Here is a 24515-nt window from a genome sequence, read left to right on the forward strand (position 1 = left end):
CTGTGTTAACGAGAGAATCACTGACATGAAGTCAGCTGGTCCTTTGTGGCAGGGCTGAAATGCAGTGGAAATGTTTTTTGGGGATTCAGTTCATTTGCATGGCAAAGAGGGACATTGCAATTCATCTGATCACTCTTCATAACATTCTGGAGTATATGCAAATTGCCATCATACAAACTGAGGCAGCAGACTTTGTGAAAGTAAATATTTGTGTCATTCTCAAAACGTTTGGCCACGACTGTAATATAGACATAATATAACATTTAAAATTACTTTATTCTTTTGGAACTTTTGTAAGTGTAATGTTTACTGTACATTTTTTATTGGATATTTCACTTTTGTTTATTATCTATTTCACTTGTTTTGGCAATGTAAACATATGTTTCCCATGCCAATAAAGCCCCTTAAATTGAAATTGAATTGAGAGAGAGAGAGAATGGCTGAAGGATGGAGAGGGGAAAGAGTGGACAGGAAGAGGGAGGAGAGAGAGAATGGGGGTTAAACAGGGAGAGGGAGAGAAAGGGTTGGAGGCAAAATACAGAAGGAGGTAGAGAAAGAGGAGCTATATGGAGACGGGCAGAGAAATCAAACAAAATCGGGAGAGAGTGAGAGGAGTTTGATAGAGAGAGGGAAAGAGAGCTATAGAGGCAGAGAGTGAGAATGGTAGACTTGGAGAACTTTACACCAAAGTCACTTTACACCAAAGTATTTTATCTCCACAAGAGATTTGATTTGACCCATTTTAAGGAGACTCAACAGATTGTTGAGAAATACTTATGCTGAGGAAGGAAACATGAACAATCCCTACCAGTCCCTGTGAAGGTTTGATCTCCTAGCAAGAATCACTCTCATTTATTATTGCAACAATGTGGAAACAAATAATTTCTTATTACAAATAATAAATAAAAAAATAAAAAATTGTAAGCTACTATGAAAGGGAGCAGGCTTTTTAGCTATCTGGAATGGCTGGGAGCCCACAGTGAAATAAAAAAGATGCTTAAAATAAATACTATTTTTAATGGGTTACATTGTGCTTTGTGATGTTTGATGTTAGACGTCTGATAACTTAATTATGACACTTAACGGTAATGATGTTTGGGAGATTAGCATTATAAGGGACTAGTGTTCTCCCACAGTGTTGTGATTGTGACCTACAGGCAAGCAGATAGTGCACAGGAAGTCTAATCCGCCATTCTGAACCGTGCTGGGGAAGCTACTCTGAAAATATAGTTTACCAAGCTACCAATTACTTCAAACGGGAAGACGTCGAGATACACTAAAGCTACCCTTATGAAAAATATAGTTCACTTAATTTAACTAAAGTTACTTTGAAAAGTAGTTCAGTACATCAAAGCTACTTTGTGAAAAATGTTCATATCTTCAGTGGGCATCAATGTATTCACCCCCCTTGGATTTCTTCACATTTAATTTTTTATTAAAATGGAGGTCATTGTCATTTTTTTTGTCAATGATCAACACAAAATACTCTGTAATGTGAAAGTGGAAGAGAAAATCATAAAAAAAGATGAATTAAAAATAAAACACAAATATACTTGGATTACATAATTATTCACCCCCCTGAGTAAATATATGTTAGAATCACCTTTGGAAGCAATTACAGCTGTGTGTATTCTTGGGTAAGTCTCTAAGAGCTTTGCAGACCGAGATTATTCAATATTTGCCCATTATTCTTTTCTAAATTCTTCAAGCTCTGTCAAGGTGTTCGGGATCATGTGTAGGTAGACAGCTATTTTCAAGCAGATTTAAGTCAAAACTGTAACTTGGCCACTCAGGAACATTCACTGTCTTCTTGGTTAGCAACTCCAATGTAGATTTGGCCTTGTGTTGTAGGTTATTATCCTGCTGAAAGGTGAATTTGTCTCCCAGTGTCTGTGTAAAGCAGATTGAAGCAAGTTTCACTTTTGGATTTTGCCTGTGCTTAGCTCCACCCCATGAATTTTTATCTTGAAAATCTCCTGTCTTTGCCAATATAAAGTATACCCATACCATGATGCAGCCACCACCTTGAAAATAAGGAGGCAGTTAGTCACTGATGTATTGTGTTGGATTTGCCCGAAACATAAGGCTTTGTATTTAGACCAAAAAGTGTATTCCTTTGCCTGTTTTTTTCAGAGTTGTTTTATTGTTTTGATGCAAACAGGATGCATTTTTTTGAGTATTTTTTATTCTGTATATTTGTATTCTTCTTTTCACTCTGTCATTTAGGTCATGATTGAGATGTCACTACAATGTTGTAGAACCATCCTCAGTTTTATCCCATCAACCCCATTGAACTCCGTAGCTGTTTTAAAATCATGGTGACATCCTTGAGCTGTTTCCTTCCTGTCCTGCAGCTCGGTTCAGAAAGATGACTGAATCTTTGATGTGTCTGGGTGGTTTAATACATAATCGAAAGCATACTTATTAACTTGACCATGCTTAAACAGATGGTCAATGTCTGATTTGTTACTGTTACCCATTTACCAATCACTGCCCTTCATTATGAGCCTTTCGAAAGCTTACTGGTCTTTGTAGTTGAATCTGTGCTTGAAATGCAATGATTGACTGAGGTACCTTAAAGATGTTGTATGCATGGGGGACAGAGGAAGGGGTAGTCATTCAAAAATCATGTCAACCCCTATTATTTCACAGAGTCCAAATTTTACTCCTGAACTTATTTAGGCTTACCTAAATACTTATGCAACACCTATATTTAGTTGTATAATTTTTATTAATTTGTAAAAATGTGTAGAATTGTCTTTTTTGGGTAGATCAAATGAAAAAAAATCGCTAATCTATTTCAATCCCACTTTGTAATGCAACAAAATGTTAAAAAAAAATGTCAGACTACAAATTGCAAGAACAGTTCACTCTGGAGTCAGATGTTTACAGAATGGGTAATGTAGTCTTTTAAACACAAAAACAATGTTTCAAGTGCGTATAAGGAAGTTCTGACTTTCTTTTCTTTCTGCAAAAAAGTACTTTGTAGTTCCAGTAGTTAAGTACACCGCTAACATGGCAGAAAAGTAATCAACTACTGAAAACACGAACAAGATTTGAATGTAGTTCAACTACCACCAAGCTACTGCAAAATGTAGTTAAATTACTAGTTGAACTACATGTGGTTCACTACTCCCCACCACTGATTCTGAAACACTTGTCCACATACAGGAAATTATATACTGTAAATTATCTACATTTAGGGAATAATCTTTCTTTAACTTTTATCTGAAGGAGAATACACTCAAAAAACATGACTTTAGAGTAAGACCCATGTGTCACGTCCTGGCCAGTATAAGGGTTAATTAGTATTGTAGTTTGGTCAGGACGTGGCAGAGGGTATTTGTTTTATGTGGTTCAGGGTGGTGTGTTTGTTTAAAGGGTGTTTGATTTAGTATTTCCGGGGTTTTGGTTTATGGTCTAGGTTTATGTATGTCTATGTGGAATCTAGTGAGTGTATGTCTATGGGTGATTAATTGGGGTTGGGACTCTCAATTGAAGGCAGGTGTTTTCTCTTTGCCTTTGATTGAGAGTCCCATATATTGGGGTGTGTTTGTGATTCGTGGGTGATTGTTCTGTGTTTCGCCTTGTGCCTTACCAGACTGTTTTTGTTGATCGTTCGTTCTTTGTTATTTTGGTGTTCATTTTGTATTTATTAAAAATCAAGATGAGCCTGCACGTACCTGCTGCGTTTTGGTCCTCCTTCACCGACGACAACCGTGACACCATGAGGTGGTATTGCAGTCAGTCACATGCACACAAATAGCAGCCATAACCTGGGGTCTGCAACCTGTGGTTCTGTGTGGCTCTTCAATTGCCCCTTTGTGGCTCCATGGCAATCAATAATTTGTCATTCAAACTGTGTGAGGCATCAGCTCGGAACAAAGATTCTCTGTTTATTGACACAAATCATTAACTATCTCATCTCAGGTACAACACACGTTCAGCAAAAGCACAAAAAGAGTGAAAAGCCATTGTCCTCTGCGATGGGATTTACATTTAAACAGCATTATTCTTTGCTCGGTGGGTGGGAGGGGAGATATACATATAACATCATTACCCTCGACTAAGAGGGATACTTCAAACAATAGGCTGATGATGATTAAGTTGAAGCCATAGGACTGAGCCCCGGTCTCCTGGATATATTACGTGATACATTCTATTATTGTCTAATCTTCTGAAATATATAAACTGGATATGAGCTAGGGTTCTCCCACGCATGTTCCAACTAAACACAGACAGAGAAGCAAAGCCGGTGCCAACAGTTAGGGGGTGATACAAGAACATTACACCCCCCCCCAAAAAAAATTATCTGATTGGAAGAAAAAAAAACATTCAAAAAGCAAACAGCTTTGTTACTCCCCTCCCCTGAAATCCCAAAGGTACCTACACTAACCCTTTATCCCATCCCCTTCTTTTATAGGCATAGCATAATACAGCAAAACGACGTTCAGAAGGTAGCAGACGAGAATGGTAACAAAAACACTCATGCAAATCAAGGCTGTTTAACACAGAGTCACAAACACAGGAAAGTCTTCAACCGGGATTCAATCCAATAGGAGCGTCTTAGCGCAGTCGACAATTCGGCTTTTAAAGGCAAAGTACGCGGAGATTGCGTCTACGTAAACGCTGCAGATGTTGGCTCAATCAATTTACCTTTAAATGTCAAGTGCGTTACTACACGGCTCAGATTGAATCCCGGCCTTCTTCTTGTACAATACAACAGTTTGCCCCAACAGTCAGTGCTTTCAGGGACTGTATTCAAAAAGTGAGTGCTGATTTCGGACCAGATTTGCCCTTCAAACATAATGCATAAGAGAGGGGACCCGATCCTAGATCAGCACTCCTACTCCGAGACTCTTGGTGAATACAGGCCCAGGTCTTCTCATGGATATTGATGTTGTTGTTTACTTGTTTACAGACTTCTTTATTTGCTACTGAACGGATAAAAGTGTGTGTGACAGACTGTGGTCATAGAATCAGTGGTCTTCTGGACATAATATCCTGGTTCTTCCCACAGTTCTCCAAATAATGTCCTAGTTCTAACCGTTTGACCAGGTTCTCCTCGGTTTCCCCCTTATCTGTTCGAGGGGCGAGGTTCTCCCTCTCTGTCTGAGGGGCCAGGGGGTCCTGGTTGGCAAACAGTTAATAACCAATCCCATAGTCCATTGCTAGGACCTCCCTGACCCTGAGATAAGTCCAGGGGGGAGGAAGGAGGTACAGTACATCCAGAGACAGACACAGAGCCACAAAGACAATCTTCTACGATAGTTACTATTCATTATTAAAAAAGGCGTGATGTTTATTTGGCATCTGTTCTTTTCAGTCCAATATATCATTTTGAACTCTAGATGTATCCTGTTCCTTTCCTTTTTAGCAAACAGTTATCTTTTTAATTCCAATAGATAGTGCACATTCATCTACGTTGCAGTTCCAGTCACATTTAATCTAATCTCTCGTAGTACAGGTTTACGATATACTATATATGATACTCATTCCATAAAGTCTCTCATAGATATATGTTCATATATAGGATGATCTCTCTCTTTCTATTGTGTGTATATATTATGTTGTATATAGTCCTGCCTCTGTGGTTACAGTTCCTGTGAGCTGATGACGTGGAACAGTGTGACGTTGTACAGAACCTGGTGTCCGTTGTTCCAGGCGTAGAGCGCACGGTCCCGAGGGTTGTAGTCAAGCATGGAGATATGGGAGTACTTGTTCTGGAAGGCGATGTCTATGTACTCGTACGTGGAGGAGTTAGTGCTGTAGGCGTAGTAGACCTTGGTCCCTCCAGAGTAACCGTTGGTAACATAGAGAGTACCGCAGATCATGAAGGCTTCGCCGGCGCTCCTCTTGGGGTGGTTGGTGGTCCAGCTCTTGATGATCTGCAGCGTGCTGGGATTCAGCTTGCTGATCACGATGTTCCCTGCATTCTGATTGGTGGCGTAGACGGCCCACAGCCCGCCCTCGTCCACCATGAGGTCGATGTCGGAGTGGCCGCCCCAGGCGTAGTGATACATGTTGTTGTAGCCGGCATTGTCCAGCTGCCGGGACTTGCTGATGGTGGAGGTTTTGAAGTCGAACTTGATGATGACGTGGCTCTGGAACTTGTTGAAGTAGATGGAGCCGTTGTAGACCACCTGACCTGTACCGGACCATGGGTGGGGGAGGCGGTGAGACGTGAAGTTGTCTGTCGTCATGAAGTCCGCCATGGACTTGTACTCCCGCACAAAGCGGTTGTTGTGGTAACCATCCATGTACCACACCTAACAGACAGAACAAATGAGAAGGAAGAACAGAGGAAACATTAACACCGAGTCAGAAGCAACTTTATAACACAAAAAAGATAAAACACACCCTGCAGTCCTTTTAAAACCCTCATATCAAACTCCTCAGTGCACCATTATGTAGATCGGAGCCATATAAACGTGTGGCTCACAGAAAGCCTCATTAAATCGGAGCCTCAGCTCAGAGCGGAGCGGGAAGCAGTGTTCCTGCCTCCTGATGGAGCAGACCAAGACGAGATTGTGAATACAAACAGTCAGGAATGACAGGCAGCTGCAGGCGGCGGCAGGCCGGGATCGGGAATGAGCCTCTCGGGAATAATGCGGATCATTCCGGATAAAATGCTCATCTCAGCTGCATTCTCCCTATGGCTCTTAGAGAAGAAAGAAAGAAAGAAAGAAAGAAAGAGAGGACCTCTCTGTTGTGATCAATCACATCTAATCTGTCTTCCTGGTACTATTAGAACACATTACACGTGGTCTCACAGATGTAAACGATACCTAGCACATATTTTCCAGTCCCACTTAGCTACTTTATCTTGCCTTACTGTGTCATACACTCTCACACCACCTTGCCACTCACAAGCAGTACATTCTAAAATTACTGGAAAGTTTGTGGAATTTTTCAACCCTACTTGCAGGCCTGATACAGCCTATAGACTATGAGTTTCTGGCCAATGTATAGAGCCTTATGATACATGTAAGGATTCAATAATAATGATAACATTAGCCTAGAAACTCACTTAGTGAAGGCCACAGGATTGAACATTTTCGAAATCAACAACCATGTTACTGTCACTAACAAATGCATTCATGGGTTGTATCTCTACAATTCAATCAAAAAGGCAAGGCACACTGGGAAATTATTGGAGGTGTGGCTTAGTGGGGGCGTTACATTTAAGTATACCTTACTCAAAAAAACTGCATTTGTTTTACTCATATGAAGGTAGTACTGCTCACTTCAGCTATTTAAGTTTCTTAACTTATTTTTGTTTGGTTGTCATGGAAATTCTAGTCAGTAATGAGGAGAGACAAGGTCAATCACCAATCAGGATATTACTTCATTCAAACCTTATTAATAAGGGAGCATAGAGTAATTGCTTCTACAATAATGAGGATGGTCGACTCAACGCCCTTGAGTGTTGTGGCGAGTAGCTCTGACATACAAAGTATGCAAAATATGTTTTCTAGCAGATACACCCTCTTAGTCTACATGACAAACAACAGATGTATGGAATGGGTCACAAGGTGAGAAAGGGGTACCCCCCAGCCAGATAGCATTTGTTATGAAGACTCTTTTTATTGTACAGAGTTAGGCCCCTAAGATCTCGTCCCTGGTACTTCACAGTACAGAAACACCAACTAATTCTATGGAATAAATCAATTGTAAAGTCCTGAGGTGAGTGAGCCTCTGGGTCATACACTATCCCAGGATAGGTGCAACATCAGATGACGTACAATGGTTCCAGACACTACCCCACACATCTTGTCTCAGACCTTATCTCCCCCAAGGCCAAAGGAGGAAGTGACTGGCGCACAGACATTGTGGAGACAAGTAATTGTTCCCCATGAATCAAGCCATCCCTTCACATGGTTTAAAATAGGTAAAGACATTCACACATGAAGACAATGTTCCCTCCTGTCCTCTTACCTTTCTGATATTCTGCATATCACCAGGGACATGTGATAGACAAGTGATAAGACAAGCCTAACTCCTACCCGCTCTGGACCCCAGGTGACTGAGGCCCATTTGAGGGGTGAAGTGCAACTGCCAACAGGGATACATTCTAATAACAAGAGTTCAACAGTTCAATTATATAAGCATATTATGCAGATAATACATCTTAATTATCTATATTACCAAGCTAATTATGATTCCTCCACCACAAGATATTTGGTATCCTCAAAATGTTTGAGAAGCCAAAACTTATCCGGTTTTATAGTGCATGGTCCGATGTTACCAGGGTTGGGTAGGTTACTTTCTAAATGTAATCCGTTACAGTTAACTGTTCAAAATTGTAATCAGTAACTTTTGGATTACCCAAACTCAGTAACGTAATCAGATTACTTTCCCCTTAAAGTGGCAATCTGCAGTTGCTACAAACATTTTTTCACTTAACAATTAATGATATGTAACCATTGATTCCTGAAGAATATAACTTAAATTCCCCATTAGCTTAGTTCAACTGATGTACCCCATCAGAACCCCAAATATAAGCTTGTAAATGTAAACAAACACTTTATAGCCTCAAAACATGATTAAATCTAAAATGTTGTTTCATGGATGGTCAGTCCTTGCATCCATAGCTCCTGCATTCATTGCTCTGGACCACAATATCACAGAGGAGTTTAGAAGGGAACTTTTATTCCACAGGCTGGGATCTGCAAGATCACATTCCTCACTGGCGGTCCACTGGTCGCAGTTTAAACTTCGTACATTTAATACACATATACATTTGTGAACAGCCATCCACAATAACCAAAATCTGTAAATCGCAGATGAGAGAGAAGTAGTGTGATTCATGTAAATATCAATAGTAAGTCATCCGTATCGCCAGTATGCTACACCACTGCTCTAGTCCATACCTCCAAGCATTTATTCAAGTTGGATGTATAATCTTTGAATGCTGACAGCAGTCACATCATTTGAAAACATACTGTAGCTTGGACTGTAGCCTACAAAAGCCTATTCCTGCTCTTTTCCTGTGATCCATCAAAACACATTTGGTTTGTCATCATAGTGGTCTCTGATTTGTGGTCAGACTCGCTCATGTGGAACAAATTTAAACTCAGCCATTTTTTTTCAATGCTTATTTGAATGTCATTGAGAAAACAAAAAAGGTGTCAAAATATTTGGTTTTAGCAAACATCGTTTCTATTTCATTTAAAAGTAATCCTAGAAGCAATCATATCGTTTTTCAAAAGTATCTGTAATCTGATTACAATATTTTTGCTGGTAACATAATGGATTACCTTTTAGAATGTTTGTAATCAGTTACATGTGATGGATTACATGTAATCTGTTACTCCCCAACCCTAAACGTTACACAGAGAAACCAAGGGTAATGAGCAATAGCAAGGATACTCACATATGACTTAATAATGTAACGTGCAAATCACATTGCTTTGATGTACACATGAATAAGACTATGAAAGAATCATGTGTATGTTTTAAAGAAAACATCTTGGTTGACATACTGTATAAACATCTTCGCTGACACCCTCCCTTCATTAGTGACCTAGCCGTCTGGGCTCAGGTGAAAACCACACAGATGTATCCTCTGCATTTGCATTTGAATGTGTTTCAGTAACCAATGTCTCGCCTTTTTATTTTTTCAACAGATGACCAGCCCAGGAGAGCTTAGTAGAAGAACAACAGACAGACAGACAGACAGACAGACAGACAGACAGACAGACAGACAGACAGACAGACAGACAGACAGACAGACAGACAGACAGACAGACAGACAGAGACGTGTGGGTGTGTCAGGGCTTTCAACAGCCTGGCCACTTCAACTCAGCGACATTAATGATGTCATCTGAGTGAGGGTAATGAAGTGTGTTTGTGTTTTTGGTTTTACTATCCTTGTGGGGATCAGAAGTCCTCAAAAGGATAGTAAAACAAGGAAAATCTGGAGAAGTGGGGACATTTTGCCTGTCCCCACAAGGAAAAAGGCCATTTTTGGCTTGGGAGTTAGGGTTATAGTTATGGTTAGGGGTTAAGGTTAGGTTAAGAATCAGGATTATGATAAGGGTTACAGGCTGACTTCACCGCTCGCGTCGCATGCGCGACCGTTGCAAAATAAATTTAGAAATCTATATTATTCAGCTATTGCGTGCGCTAACGAGCATCTGCATTACCAAGCGCTAAAATAGAAAGTCAGTTCTATTTGTGACGCAGATTGCGCTGCAAGTCCTGCCTCTCCCATCTCCTCATTGGTTTATAGAAGCAGGTACCCACGTGCCATCTCCTCATTGGTTATACCCATGTGGGTGACTGAAAGACGAACGAGGTCGGTGGCAGTAATGCACCTAATTTATGAAAGTTGCCAATCGCAACATAAAGTCCAGAGAAGAAAAAGCCTAGAAGGAGGAGAGATGACTAGAAATTATTTGGTTGATCGTTTTATGTGTGGAGTAGAGGACGTTGTGCATTTCAGGTAAAATAACAACTCAATGTTTATATCCCAGGACAAATTAGCTAGCAACAGCAATCTAGCTAAATAGGACAAATTAGCTAGCAAGTGCAAGCTAGCTAGCTAAATTGCCATAAATGTTTAATGCTTTTCGACCTGTCCCCAAATTAATGTAATTGGTTCAAAGTTTGTTTTGATATTTTAACCTGCGTGTTGTGATCGCGCTTGGCGTGGGGGGACAAAATAAATTCATGCACGATGATGCACGCGCTCAGACGGTTTTTGTCTTGTGTTAGGTTTAGGGAAAATAGGCTTTTGAATAGGAATCAATTGTTTGGTCCCCACAAGGATAGTAAAACAAACGTGTGTGTGTGCATGATCTGAGTGAGAGTAATGCGATGTTGTCAAGCACTTAGTCTGATCTTTCAGTAGCAACAGGAGTGAAACACAGTACCAAGGTCATGAAATCATTACCTTAATGGAGCTGGGCTTTCCATGTTGATGGATGGCTGAAGCGTGTGTGTATGTGTGTGTGTATGTCTGTTTGTGTGTGTGTATATATACTGTATGTTTGTGCATGTGTCTGTGTGTGTGTGTGTCTGCATGTGTTTGTGTGTGTGTGTGTGTCTCAGCCAGTATTGTGTCGAGACCACCTAAAGCCAGACCGAGTCAAGACCGAGACCAGGAAAATGCGAGTCCAATTCAAGACCATGATTGTTATTTTGTCAAATCAACACATAATAAGAGTTAAAAATGTCCAGAATTTCTGTGTTCATATTTCAGAACAACATATGGATTCTTTAGACATTCAGAATAGTGAACAAATGCATGCTGAGGGGAAATAGAGCCTATTATTACTAACCCAAACACAGTGGGGAACAATGGGCCTTCTGTGCATTCAGAGAAGGGCTAAGGATTTATAAATTAATGATTATAATAATAATCAATAATTATAATAATTATAATATTATTTTCAATAACGCTCTGATTTAATCTCTTCAGTTTTTGCTGTAAAGGAAAGGGTAAACACTGCTGGTCTCTGGGGAGATAAATCTAGCTAGCTAAGTCAACCATTGGCTAGTCCATCAGAAGCTAGATAAAGGCATGTGCCATTCAAGTGTATTAGGGAAACATTTTGAAGTGAAAGTGGAATAAACCAATCACATTTTGACTTAATGGGTGGGACTGTTTTTCAAAAACTTAAGGACATTTCTGCCTTTTTGAATGTCAACAGGTCACTGCGTAATAGCGAGCAGTAGTTTTTCCATGGTCAAGCTAGCTAGCTTTTGTTGTCGGTTAGTTTGCAGGAGGATGCAGCAGGTCGACAACTTTCAACAAGAAGTTAAGTTTCAAATCATCATCTGGTGAGTGGAACTGTGTTTTATTGCAGAATGTTTGCTGTTGTTAGCCATCTCTTTGAAAATAACTTATGTGTGAAACATTGTTGCATTTTAAGTGAAACTGAAAGCAGTTTAGCAACATGAAATCTTATTAAAAGCGGTTCATATACAGTACACTCCCAGGAAGAATATGACACTTTAAAAACATTTTCTGACAAGCGACCACTTAAATATGGTAATTTTCACATTTTCATAAATTCATAGATTTTTTAGGAATGATGTATACTAAGGCATTTGTGAAAATTCTATAGTAACATAGAGTGGGAAAGCGGCCGTGCGTTTGGACAATTAATAGACACTGCAGTAAATAAAACCAAATAAAACCATCTGTCTTGTCCAGGACCAGAGTATACACAGGCAGCTGCGCAATAGCCAATCAGAGCTACAGTAGGCCTTTATACAAAAAAAGCCATTTGTGACATGGGCCTGCCATCATTCACTTTGAACTGGACTGTGTGTTTACAGACAGTTACAACAGTGTGACTTTAGATCATTAGAACGCATTCACCAAAAGCCACAAAATACACGTGAATGGATTTCTGCAAATACTGTATGTAAACACCATAGGAGTCCTCTAACATTTGGGAATTTTACAGTCCTATTGATCAAACAACCATGAAAAGGTAGTCTCTCTCTCTCTCTCTCTCTTTCTGTTATGCACATCATCAACAACAACAAGATCAACAACTAATGCTAGCCAGAGCAAGATGAGCGAAATCTAACGAAGGAACATTAGATAAACCCTCTCAAACTTTTTCAGCTAGTTGACTGTCAAAATTCCAATGATAAACAATAGGAAATAGTAGCCCCCTCGTCCTTCTGCAGCTTGCCTGCCGATGCATTCTTGTCCCCAACCAAGCTAACTGGCTAAAGTTGTCTAGCTTGCTAGCTAGCTACTTCCAGACACCTCACTTTGACTATTTTACTCATCGTAGAAGAGCTGGTTAGCCTGTTTACATGTTATCTGGAGCGTTCTTGACTAAATAACTTTTTTTTGCCTACGTTTATTGACACCGGTCATACTCAGTGGATGTTGCGCGTTTGAAAATTAATCAGTTGTTTTGCGCTCTAACACACTCAGACAAGAGTGCTCTGAAATCAGAGTAGATATCCAGAGTGAATTTGCGAACGCAAGAGATATGCTAACTGGATAATAGTCGTTCAAGTTCTTGCAAGCTATCCAAATGACACCTGCATCTCTAGGTGTATAGCCACCAGAAAACGATATGAGGGGAAAAAGTCAGTCACTCACCCACTCCTCCAATGGCAGGAATTCCTCCTAGCAGCTAGCTAGCTATCTACAGTAACTAACGTGTTTTTAGTTTGCTCCATAAACATAAACTCAGCAAAAACAGAAACATCCTCTCACTGTCAACTGTGTTTATTTTCAGCACACTCAACATGTGTAAATATTTGCATGAACATAACAAGATTCAACAACTGAGAGATAAACTGAACAAGTTCCACAGACAAGTGACTAACAGAAATTGAATAATGCTCCCCTGAACAAAGGGGGGTCAAAATCAAGAGTAACAGTCAGTATCTGGTGTGGCCACCAGCTGCATTAAGTACTGCAGTGCATCTCCTCCTCATGGACTGCACCAGATTTGCCAGTTCTTGCTGCTCTTCCACCAAGGAACCTGCATGTTCCCAGACATTTCTGGGGGGAATGGCCCTAGCCCTCACCCTCCATTCCAACAGGTCCCAGACGTGCTCAATGGGATTGAGATCCGGGCTATTCGCTGGCCATGGCAGAACACTGACATTCCTGTCTTGCAGGAAATCACGCACAGAACGAGCAGTATGGCTGGTGGCATTGTCATGCTGGAGGGTCATGTCAGGATGAGCCTGCAGGAAGGGTACCACACGAGGGAGAAGGATGTCTTCCCTGTAACGGACAGTGTTGAGATTGCATGCAATGGCAACAAGCTCAGTCTGATGATGCTGTGACACATCGCCCCAGACCATGACGGACCCTCCACCTCCAAATCGATCCCGCTCCAGAGTACAGGCCTCGATGTAACGCTCATTCTGACCATCACCCCTGGTGAGACAAAATGGTGACTCGTCAGTGAAGAGCACTTTTTGCCAGTCCTGTCTGGTCCAGCGACGGTGGGTTTGTGCCCATAGGCGATGTTGTTGCCGGTGATGTCTGGTGAGGACCTGCCTTACAACAGGACTACAAGCCCTCAGTCCATTCTCTCTCAGCCTATTGCGGACAGTCTGATCACTGATGGAGGGATTGTGCGTTCCTGGTGTAACTCGGGCAGTTGTTGTTGCCGTCCTGTACCTGTCCCGCAGGTGTGATGTTCGGATGTACCGATCCTGTGCAGGTGTTATTACACTTGGTCTGCCACTGCGAGGACGATCAGCTGTCCGTCCTGTCTCCCTGTAGCGCTGTCTTAGGCATCTCACAGTACGGACATTGCAATTTATTTCCCTGGCCACATCTGCAGTCCTCATGCCTCCTTGCAGCATGCCTAAGGCACGTTCATGCAGATGAGCAAGGACCTTGGGCATCTTTCTTTTGGTGTTTTTCAGAGTCAGTAGAAAGGCCACTTTAGTATCCAAAGTTTTCATAACTGTGACCTTAATTTCCTACCGTCTGTAAGCTGTTAGTGTCTTAACGACCGTTCCACGGGTGCATGTTCATTAATTGTTTATGGTTCATTGAACAAGCATGGGAAACAGTGTTTAAACCCTTTAGAATGAAAGTCTGTGAAGTTATTTGGATTTTTCTGAATTATCTTTGAATGACAGGGTCCTGAAAAAGGGGTGTTTCTTTTTTTGCTGAGTTTATATGCTAGCCTATTAGCCACGTTTTGACTGACTTGTGATCATTGGTTGTATTAGCCTTAGTTACATTTGTCCATTTTTGTCCAGAATATTGAGTCATTGAAACTGAAACCGTGCATCCCGAATAGAAGCAGTATGTACCAAGCCAGCTGTGATTTACAACCTGATAGCAACATTTTTGGGATTACCAAGACATTTATTTGTGAATTATATTTGTCATGCATTGAACTGCATCCATCTATTCTGCCAACAATGCCTTTTTGTACGTCATTGAACTTTGAGTCAAATATAACCTATTTTTAAAGCTTCTTATAAAGTTGGTTTTGTAGCATAAACTGGGAATTTGATATTTGTGACTGATATTATGATTGTCTGTTTGTTTCATATCTGCATAGTTGTTAAAACACTGTCAGTTCCACTTTATATAATAGTTTAATTGCTAGTTACAGTCTTATCTCATCGCTACAACTCCCGTACGGACTCGGGAGAGGCAAAGGTTGAGAGACAAGCGTCCTCAGAAACATGACCCTGCCAAGCCACACTGTTTCTTGACTCACTGCTCGCTTAACCCAGAAGCCAGCCGGACCAACGTGTCAGAGGAAACACCATCCAACTGGCAACCGTGTCAGCGTGCAGGCGCCAGGCCCGCCACGGGAGCCGTTAGAACATGAGGGGACAAGGACATCCTGGCCAGCCAAACCCTCCCCTAACCCAGACGACGCTCAGCCAATTGTGCGCTGCTTCATGGGTCTCCCGGTCGCGGCCGGCTGCGACACAACCTGGGATTGAACCCGGATCTGTGGTGGCGCCTCTAGCACTGCGATGCATTGCCTTAGACCGCTGCACTACTCAGGAGGCCGTCCACTTTAAACTTTAGTTCACTGGTTAATTTGTGTGCTAAAAGTGAAATGTGTTTTTTGCAATGGTAAGTAATAGTTGTACATTTAGATTGGGAAATAGTTAATGGTTGTGTTTTTGTATTCTCATGATTGGGACCTACTGGCTTATTATGTGGAGGTTTATGGACTGCTTATCCTTTAACATCACGCTGTGTGTGACTGTTGTATTTCCATCGGCCCTATGCAGTGGTGTCGTGGTGCCTGGAGAAGTGGGTATACTCTAATTTTGCCAGAAAATTCCCAAACGGCCCACCCAGCAATGGAAAGGCACCCTGTGTGAAAGATCCTATGTTTTCTTATGTTTTTTTTGTTTGTTTGTCTTTCTATAGATTTTTCAGATTTTCAAAAAATGTTGATGGTCTAAGTCCACAACAATGCTTAAACCACATCAATCTGATTGGGTGGGGGTGTAAAGGCCTGGCTCCCCAGATGGTGGGCCTCTATCCACCCAGGCCCATCCATGTCTACGCCCCTGATGCAAACAGTGCATCAGGACAATTGCGCATCACAAATAGCCTACTAATCAACACTTCGGACTAAACTTTTTCAATACCTGGTTGCATATCCATTGTTGCCTTACTTTATAGTATATTGATGATATACTGGTAGATATCATCAATTGAAATGTCTTTCCTACCCTACCGGCTGTCTAAATAAATTTGATTGATTGTCTGCGTCTTACCCGTGTATCACCCTCCGGTGCTGCAGGGTCAGTCATCCAAGATCCGAACCTGGATCCAGACGTCTTGATGGTGACAGGATCGCTGATGCCCGTCAACTTCCCACATGCTGTGAAGGAATAACGGACATAGAAATACCTCTCATAGACACAACATATACTTCTCATAGATTCAGCATTCAGGGGCACATCTGTATGATTTATATTGTCTAGCGTGCTGTAATAAAGAAAGCATGTTGTACTTGCACATTATAGCATCATTTACAAAACATGCCCCTGTAGCCTTCATTCACAAAAGGAGAATGGAATGTGTATATTTTATTGCTGTGTGTGTCTATGTTGGTTCCTATGTTGGTCTGCCATCTTGAGAGAATAAAGGTACTGTAATGGTCTTTGTTATTCTGTGCTTATGTTTGTGTCTGTGTTTGTGTCTGAGGGATGGAGAGAGAGAGAGATTTTATTGTTATTCAAGTTGTGTAGGATTGTGCTGTTGCTCCTGCTTCTATTTGTTCTAAGCTGTGTGAGCTGAGCATATCGTTCATAAGGCTTGATTGAGGTGTTAATGTGAAGTTGACATATCTAGCTCTGAACGCTCGGCTGTGCCTCCCTCCCCGATGACAGCCAGGTAGTTGGACTAATGGGCTGTTATTTTGAAACAGATGGGGAACAGCCTCGATTCTGTGGTTAGATCTTAATGTCAGCTAACGAGCAAACAGCTCAAACACACTGACATTATTGTTCCTTAATTTGAAAGGCAATATTTTGTTAAATTGACTTAACACCTTGTTTTGACGAGGCAAAGGTGAATTCGATATTTTATTTTAATGAGTTTATTTATATCACTGAACTTGTTTTGTATGCTAATGGGTAAAAAAAAAAATCTATACATTTAAAAGGTCTCATTTTCTCTCTACATCTTTATTTTTGCTATCTGGTCCCATCCCCAACTATTCTCTCTCTCTATGCTTCTCTTGCCCTCTATACCTTTATCTCTCTCTCTCTCTCCTTTTCCCATTCTCTCTCTCTCTCTCTCTCTCTCTCTCCCTCTCCTTTTCCCATTCTCTCTCTCTCTCTCTCTCTCCCTCTCCTTTTCCCATTCTCTCTCTCTCTCTCTCCCTCTCCTTTTCCCATTCTCTCTCTCTCTCTCTCTCTCTCCCTCTCCTTTTCCCATTCTCTCTCTCTCTCTCTCTCTCTCTCTCTCTCTCTCCCTCTCCTTTTCCCATTCTCTCTCTCTCTCTCTCTCTCTCTCCCTCTCCTTTTCCCATTCTCTCTCTGGCAATAAAGTGGTTGTGAAATGCAATTATAGGATGGAGTCATAGAATCCAGATTAGATTTCTGCTCCTTCTTTTCCTTTTACTTTCACCCTCACATGACCATCTTCATCTCTCACAATTTCTGTGACAACTCTGTTCCTTTTTTCACAGTCACACTTTGAATGTTTTTGATGTGAAAACTGGATCATTTGTGTGTTTTAGCACATTGGTTATATAAAACATTTCGTATATCAAGTAGAGAGGTTTGCGTACAACGTTCACATTCCTGTGTGTTCCCTGCGTGTGTGTGTGTGCTCCTGTGTATATGTATTATTTGTTCATGCCCTCATGTGTATGGCTGTGACTATGACACCTCAGCATCTGCAGCAGCGAGTCAAACACAACATCACATGAGCAAACAAGCACCACTACCATCAGCCCCTTACATAATACTTCAGTGGGAGTACCAGACTATATTAATAATCTGGACCTTTGTTTCTTTATTAATTTCCTCTAATCGTTCCTATCTTTAGATTACCTTTTGGTCTGGACCTCTGGGAGAAATATGCACATCAGGTCTAATCTAATCCCCTCTTGGCCTGAATATGGCTCCAGCCAACCAGAGCTAGACTAGGGGAAATCTAATGGAAATCACAACTAGACTATAACATTGAAATAACCCAAACACCATCAGTCAGTCATTGTGGAATGGAATGATGATTTGAGGATTATCGAATCAGTGAATGAACGTGGACACATAAAAGAGGGAACAGCCTGATCCTAGTGTGAAGGGAACATAGATATTTCAGAGAGAGAGAAGACGGGTTTTATTACCTTTTAGGTTTTATATACTGAGCTGGGGTCAGAAAGAAGGACTATAAGAGAGAGTAGGAGGATTGTCTACTGAGACAGAGAGAAATAACAGAAGGCGAGAAAGAGAAAGGACAGCAGTGATAAAGAGGAAGATATAGCAATGATGTAATGTTTACACTTAGAAAAAAGGGTACCAAATGAATATTCGGCTGTCCCCGTAGAATCCATTTTTGGTTCCAGGTTGAACCCTTTTGGGTTGCATGTAGAACCTTCTGTGGAAAGAGTTCTACCTGGAACCAAATAGGGTTCTTCAAAGGGTTCTCCTATGGGGACAGACGAAGGACCCTTTTAGGTTGTAGATAGCACCTTTTTTTTCCAAAGAGTGTAAATATAGAGACAATAGAAAAGAGAGTGCGAGAGAGAGAGGGAGGGAGAAGGAGCTTGATAGTTAAAGATCTAAGTGCCTGGGGGCTATGTCAAGCAGTGATAGGGGGCGAAATGTCCGTATATCCGGGCTCGGTGTAGCAGTGAAAGGGAGAGAGAGCTGTCGGTGCCTGGGGACCTAGGTGAGATTGCCTTTCTGCTCTATCCATCACCATGTGATGGTGTCGTTCCACTCCCTGTGATGTCACACACAGGAGTCAGACCTGGGTTCAGATACTATTTCAAATCTTTCACCCAAAAATAGTGTTTGCTTTAGCCTGCCTGGAGTGCCAGATGGGCGGGGTTTGCACTTTGGCAACTACTCTAGCTCAATCAAGCCCAGCTAAAGAATTTGAAATGATATCAAATAGTATTTAAACCCAGGTCTGACAAGAGCTACTGCGCGTTCGCCCTGTCCTGCAGAACAAGGGACCTCACCGGCCCAACCAGAGCCAGGAGCACTACAGGATGATTTATTTATTTGATTATATCCCTGTGAGATGCCATGTCCCCGTGATGGATGGCCATTGTGTCGCCAACGTCACAGCACTGTTACTCTATCTGCCACAAAACAGCCTGAAGGAAAGGCCTTCAGCGATCCATTCTCTTTATCTCTCTCTCTCTCCATCTTTCTCCCCTCCATTTGCTGTTTTCTGGTGACAACCTAGTTGTTTACCCTGCTCAGGTCAGTCCCAAAGAGTATGAGTTTCCTGTGAGTGGCTGCAAAATGCGTTCAGTGCCTGTGTGTGTGTGTTCACATGCATGTGTTCCTGTGTGTGTGTGTGTGCATGTGTTCTTGCGTGCATGCATTCTTGTGTGTGTGTGTGTGTGTGTGTGTGTGCGCGCGTGTGAAAAAGTGCCTGTGTTTATGTGATGATGAAAGTGATAACCGTTCTGTGTACTACTGTATCAGATAAAGTCCCATTCTGACTGACCTGTCATAAGTGTTGAGCGATTAATCAACATATATTTTTTTTGGGGGGGGGGTTATTGACCAACTTCGGTTCAATTACTTAAATTCCATTTAGTTATGTTTTTTTCTGAGCCGAACGCGCTGAAAACTCTCGTGAATGATTCGAGAAATCTAATCATTCACGAGAAAGTGGGACACTGGTCTGAAGGGAGTTATAGTTTTCATTAGGCAAATATTCAGCCTAGTTCAGCGCAGAAACATGGTAATTACCTACAAAGACCATAATCCATTGCGCCTGTTTTTTTCCACTAGTGATGTACATTCCGAGTATTTTCGGTGAGCCGGCTCATTTGGCACCGTTCACATAAAAGAGACGGCTCATTTGGCTCCCAAATGGCTCTTTGTAAAAAAAAAATTAAAAAAAATGATCTAGAACAATCAAAAAAATGCAAATCTCCAATGTAAATCCCAAAAGGTAGGCTACCATTATGTCAGATCATGAAATGCGAGTTAACTTTTTACCTGGCCAAATAATTAGATGGCCTGTTTTTAGGCACTGACAAAATCAGAGATGCGCTCTCCCTACTATTTATTGTTTCTGCAGTGAGGATTCACCCTCTTTAGAGAATTATTTTGTATCTTATCTGAAGAAAAACATTGTTTTGAGCTCAAAAAGCAGTAGTAAGTATGGAAATCAGGGAGCCAAATGAACGGCTCTTTCACCGAAGAGATTCGGTTCCCGACGTTCACCAAAAAGATCCTCACCAAAAAGATCCGTTCAAAAAGAGCCATTCGCGACCGAACAACCCATCACTAGGATACACTTTTATGCCTGCAATATTACGTTGGATACACACAAACCGCATGAGAGAGGAAAGTACACAACACCATGAAGAGAGAGAGTGACGGAGACAGTTTGTGGAAAGTATGCCTGATCTACTTTGAAGAACTAGTCAAATGATTTCGGCAGACAGCTCTGCAGCATACTTAGGCAGGCTAGCCTAGCATACTTATGCAGGCTAGCCTAGCTAAATAGGATGACTAAAGACAGTAGGCCTACAGTATAGGGAGCAGGGAGAACATTGTCTGGATGTTTGTCTGCTACTGCCTGAGCAGAGATCAGACTATTGACTTTTAAGGAATGAAAAAAAACATCATCAAATAAAAAACGAAGTAATATAGATCCTATTTTTCTATTGATGTCTACTCAATGTGGACCTGATAGAAATAGTGGAATATTTCACAATGTTTTAGCAATTGAATCTTTAAGCAATTGTTGGCATTTCCTTTTAAAAACGGTGAAATCATTTAATTTCATTCTTTCGTAACTACTGTATACTGGGTGACTGTCTCCTGCGGTTGTCTCTTCATCCGCACAGAACTCTACATAGATAAGAGGCTTTGCATGTGGATTGATCTCGGTGTGTGTCCCAAATAGCACCCAGTTCACAATATAGCGCACTACTTTGACCAGAGAGCCCTTAGAGCTCTGGTCGAAAGTAGCGCACTATAGGTGTTACAGGGGAAAGGGAGCAATTTGGGACACAAGCTGTGAGCGACGACACCACGATCGGTGCTGGAATAATCATGTACTGGCAGTAAGCAGTGGGCCATCACTGTCAAATAAAGGGGGGAGGTAGGGAACATGAAATAGAAAATGAGGGAGAGGGAGAGTGAGAGTGTGTATGTTGCAGAGAGTAATGTGTGTGTTTAGCACATGTGTGACAGAATATGTTTATGAATAAGTGAATCACACTTTAAATTGGATGTAAGTTGTGCATACAACTCATCTATGTTTTCAATCAAATGCATCTATACCACATTGGCTAATTAGAGGCTAGATTGAGGCAAATATATGGGATCATGTTTTCTTTCTCAGTGTAAAATTAGATTCCTTCCTGTGTGGAAGATACATATAATTCACAGATAAAATGTATGTAATAGTTTGTCTTCTCTCCCAAAAAATCTAAGGTGTATTCCAATGTGTTAAAAAAAAGGATTGTGTTTCTTTTCAGGTGTATCCAATGCGTACATTGTGCGCCTTGATGTTGAACGTTTCTGAGTTGTGTACTACATGTGCCTGAAGCTCTCACTTTAGTCTAAAACTATAAAGAACTTGTCCATGAACAATGGAAGTGTGCAAAGGCTGTTTACACAGACAGCCCAATTCTGATATTTCGCCCAATTATTGGCAAAAGAGCTGATCTGATTGGTCAAAAGACCCATTTTTGGCAAAAGAACTGAATTGGTCTGCCTGTGTAAATGCAGCCATAGCGTGTGAGTATGTATCAGAAACTTTCTCAGCCTACCTAATTTTTGCATGCATGCTCGGAGTCTCTCCTCAAGATTTGACACTCTGGTGTGGAGTTCCTCGTAGTCATAGGCTCCCATCTCCTCCTGGAGCTCGCTTAGAACTGACGTCAGATTCTGGACCTCTTCCTTAAACTGCAATACCAATTTGGCATCGGCCTTGTACTCCTCCAACACTGGTATCAACGGCCTAAGCTCCTCCATTTTCGCTTTTATGGCCTGAAAGGATTAAAATAAGCTGGGTTCAGTGTCATGCTTGGCGACAAAAAAGAAGAGACTCCAAAAAAAGCAACAAAAAAAAGAGAAAACACCTATCTGGCCTTGACTACTCTAGCCTTGCCTATCTTGACTCTCTGACAATACACAACTCTGTAACAACACCCTGTTTGTTAGTGTGTGTGTGGGTGTACAGTGCTTGTACCTGTGTGTGTGTGTGTGTTCCACCGTATCGGCGAGATAGCAGAGGCTCCATCCTAATGGAGACGAGCCATTGCGTTAAACACAAGCTCTCGGTACACCAGGAAACAATTGGGAAAGCGCTTTATTGGTCATCATCGTTTAAAATGCAACATCTTTAAAAGGTTACATGCTTTTACATGTCACACACAACAAAGTGTTTTGGATTTTATTATCACTAATGTTTATAAGTACGTTGTAGTCTTTAGTAACCAAATATACATAGACAAAAAACTAAAGTAAAATAACAATAATCATAAAAATAACAATATCAATAATTGTAAATAACTAAATGTTTACTTTTGAAAAAGCTTTTGTATGGAAAACATTGTAACAGTAACATGCAGGAAGTGATCAGTGGTAGGTAGGTAGATAGGTAGGTAGACTGGCTGGTTGGGAAAGGCGGTAGGTGGGGTTTCTTAGTAGTAGTACTAATGGTGCTAAAGGTAAAACATAAACTATTTGATGCTCAGTACTGTGGTAGCCCAGTTCAGGTGGAACATGGTATTGACCTGCCTCTTCTTCTCTCTTTACATGTCCTATAGTTAGCCCTGCAAGCAAGAAAATAACATACTTTTGACATCTAGCTCACTAACCTATCTAACAGACACAAAACAACACACAGTAATGCACACACTGGATTAGAGAGTATGTTAAACAGGCTTTGATTATTTTTGCATTCATGATATGAAGGCGGGGGGCATGCAATGGAAATGTAGACACTCCGAAAGGAATGCGGGGGGTGGAAGTTGTTGTTTCGCAAATTGTCATCGACACCGCTGTTCATGTTGAGATGTACAATATGTACAAATATGTTTTTCTGAGTGCCAGGAAAGTAACATCAGTGTGCAGGTGTAGCTTATGATTATGTGGTTTAAAAAGGTGTAGTTGGTTAGCTGTGATTTACTGGTGGATCTACTCTTTCATTGATTAGTCAAATCAATCAATAAAAAAATGTGGTGCTAAACTTGCATTGTTGATCATCATTTAAAAGGAAGCAGAGGGAGGAGTGAGAGGAAGGAAGGAAGGAAGGAAGGAAGGAAGGAAGGAAGGAAGGAAGGAAGGAAGGAAGGAAGGAAGGAAGGAAGGAAGGAAGGAAGGAAGGAAGGAAGGAGAGCTAAGCAATGAATTAATATCTGGTTGATGATAGTTTTTGCATGTGCCCACTGAATGGTCTAGAATCCCCCCAGTACCAGCTAATAAACTAGAATTCATTATTGTTACTAGTATTAGTACTACTAGTATTAGTGGCAGTGGTAGTTGTTGTTGTAATAATGGTTATTGTTGTGGAGGAAGAAGACTGTTTCTCGGTAAGAGAGAAACCCAAATGTTCCTATTCAAAAGTCTTAAGTCCCAATACAGTTCATTTTGATACATACTGATGCATTCAATTCTGAGAGCTTTTCCTAGAGAATATGAAAAGCACTCTAGACGAACTATAGAAGAAGGAAATATGCAGCACTCCAATGGTTCAATATCAATACTCATTCGTCAAACATGCATGGGTAATACATAAGTATTGAGTGCTCTCCATTGATTATCTGTGAGGATCCAGCACATCCACAACTTTTTGATTGAGAATGTCGTTGTTTATCATCTGATGCTGGACCATATCCAGAGGGGGCAGTGGGCACATACATAAACCAATCCATGGTGGATGGAGGTGGTTTTTATCAGATGAGTGGTGATGGTGATAGCCCCTATAGCCCCAGCAGGGTGGGTTTAGGTGTACTGGTCTGCTGCTGTACCTTGTATTGCTTGGCAATGTTCTGCTTGTGGTTCTCCTCCACCTGTCTGAACTTGGTCTCCAGACCTCTCAGCTGCACCTCCATTTTCTCCACGTACTGCAGGTCTCTCTGTGTCCGCTGGTCCAGCACCTGGATAGACTGGGTCATGTTCTGGACCTACATAGGGGAGAACAGGGAAGACATGGAGATGGGTATGCCTACACTCAATATGGCCACCGATTCTTCCATCACAGAACATTGACTTGAATAGGATTCCCATTCTAGCAATTATATTTCTATGGTCTGGGCTCAGAGTCTGACTTCTGCAGAACACATCTTAGCTTTGTGGGAAATCACTGATTGGTACTAACTGGTGGCACAAGAAAGGGCCTGATGCTCTCTTCCGACTAGCTTGGAAAGACA

At 41.3% G+C, this 24515-nt stretch overlaps 1 protein-coding gene across 2 annotated transcripts in view; it reads right to left on the minus strand.

Moving 5' to 3' along the window:
• Positions 1-3864: 3864 nt before the first annotated feature.
• LOC115203846 (noelin) overlaps positions 3865-24515 on the minus strand; it is a 65132-nt gene continuing 44481 nt past the window's right edge. For both annotated transcript variants that reach the window (XM_029768878.1, XM_029768877.1), the window contains exons 3-6: positions 24114-24269; positions 21909-22128; positions 16201-16307; positions 3865-6269 (exon numbers count right to left, since the gene is read on the minus strand). In XM_029768878.1, coding sequence (XP_029624738.1) covers positions 5595-6269; positions 16201-16307; positions 21909-22128; positions 24114-24269 — 1158 coding nt within the window. In that variant the 3' untranslated portion in view covers positions 3865-5594. The remainder of the gene's footprint in view (positions 6270-16200; positions 16308-21908; positions 22129-24113; positions 24270-24515) is intronic.

The sequence above is a fragment of the Salmo trutta genome, chromosome 12, assembly GCF_901001165.1.
Source record: "Salmo trutta chromosome 12, fSalTru1.1, whole genome shotgun sequence".
In the NCBI taxonomy this organism is placed as follows: Eukaryota; Metazoa; Chordata; class Actinopteri; order Salmoniformes; family Salmonidae; genus Salmo; species Salmo trutta.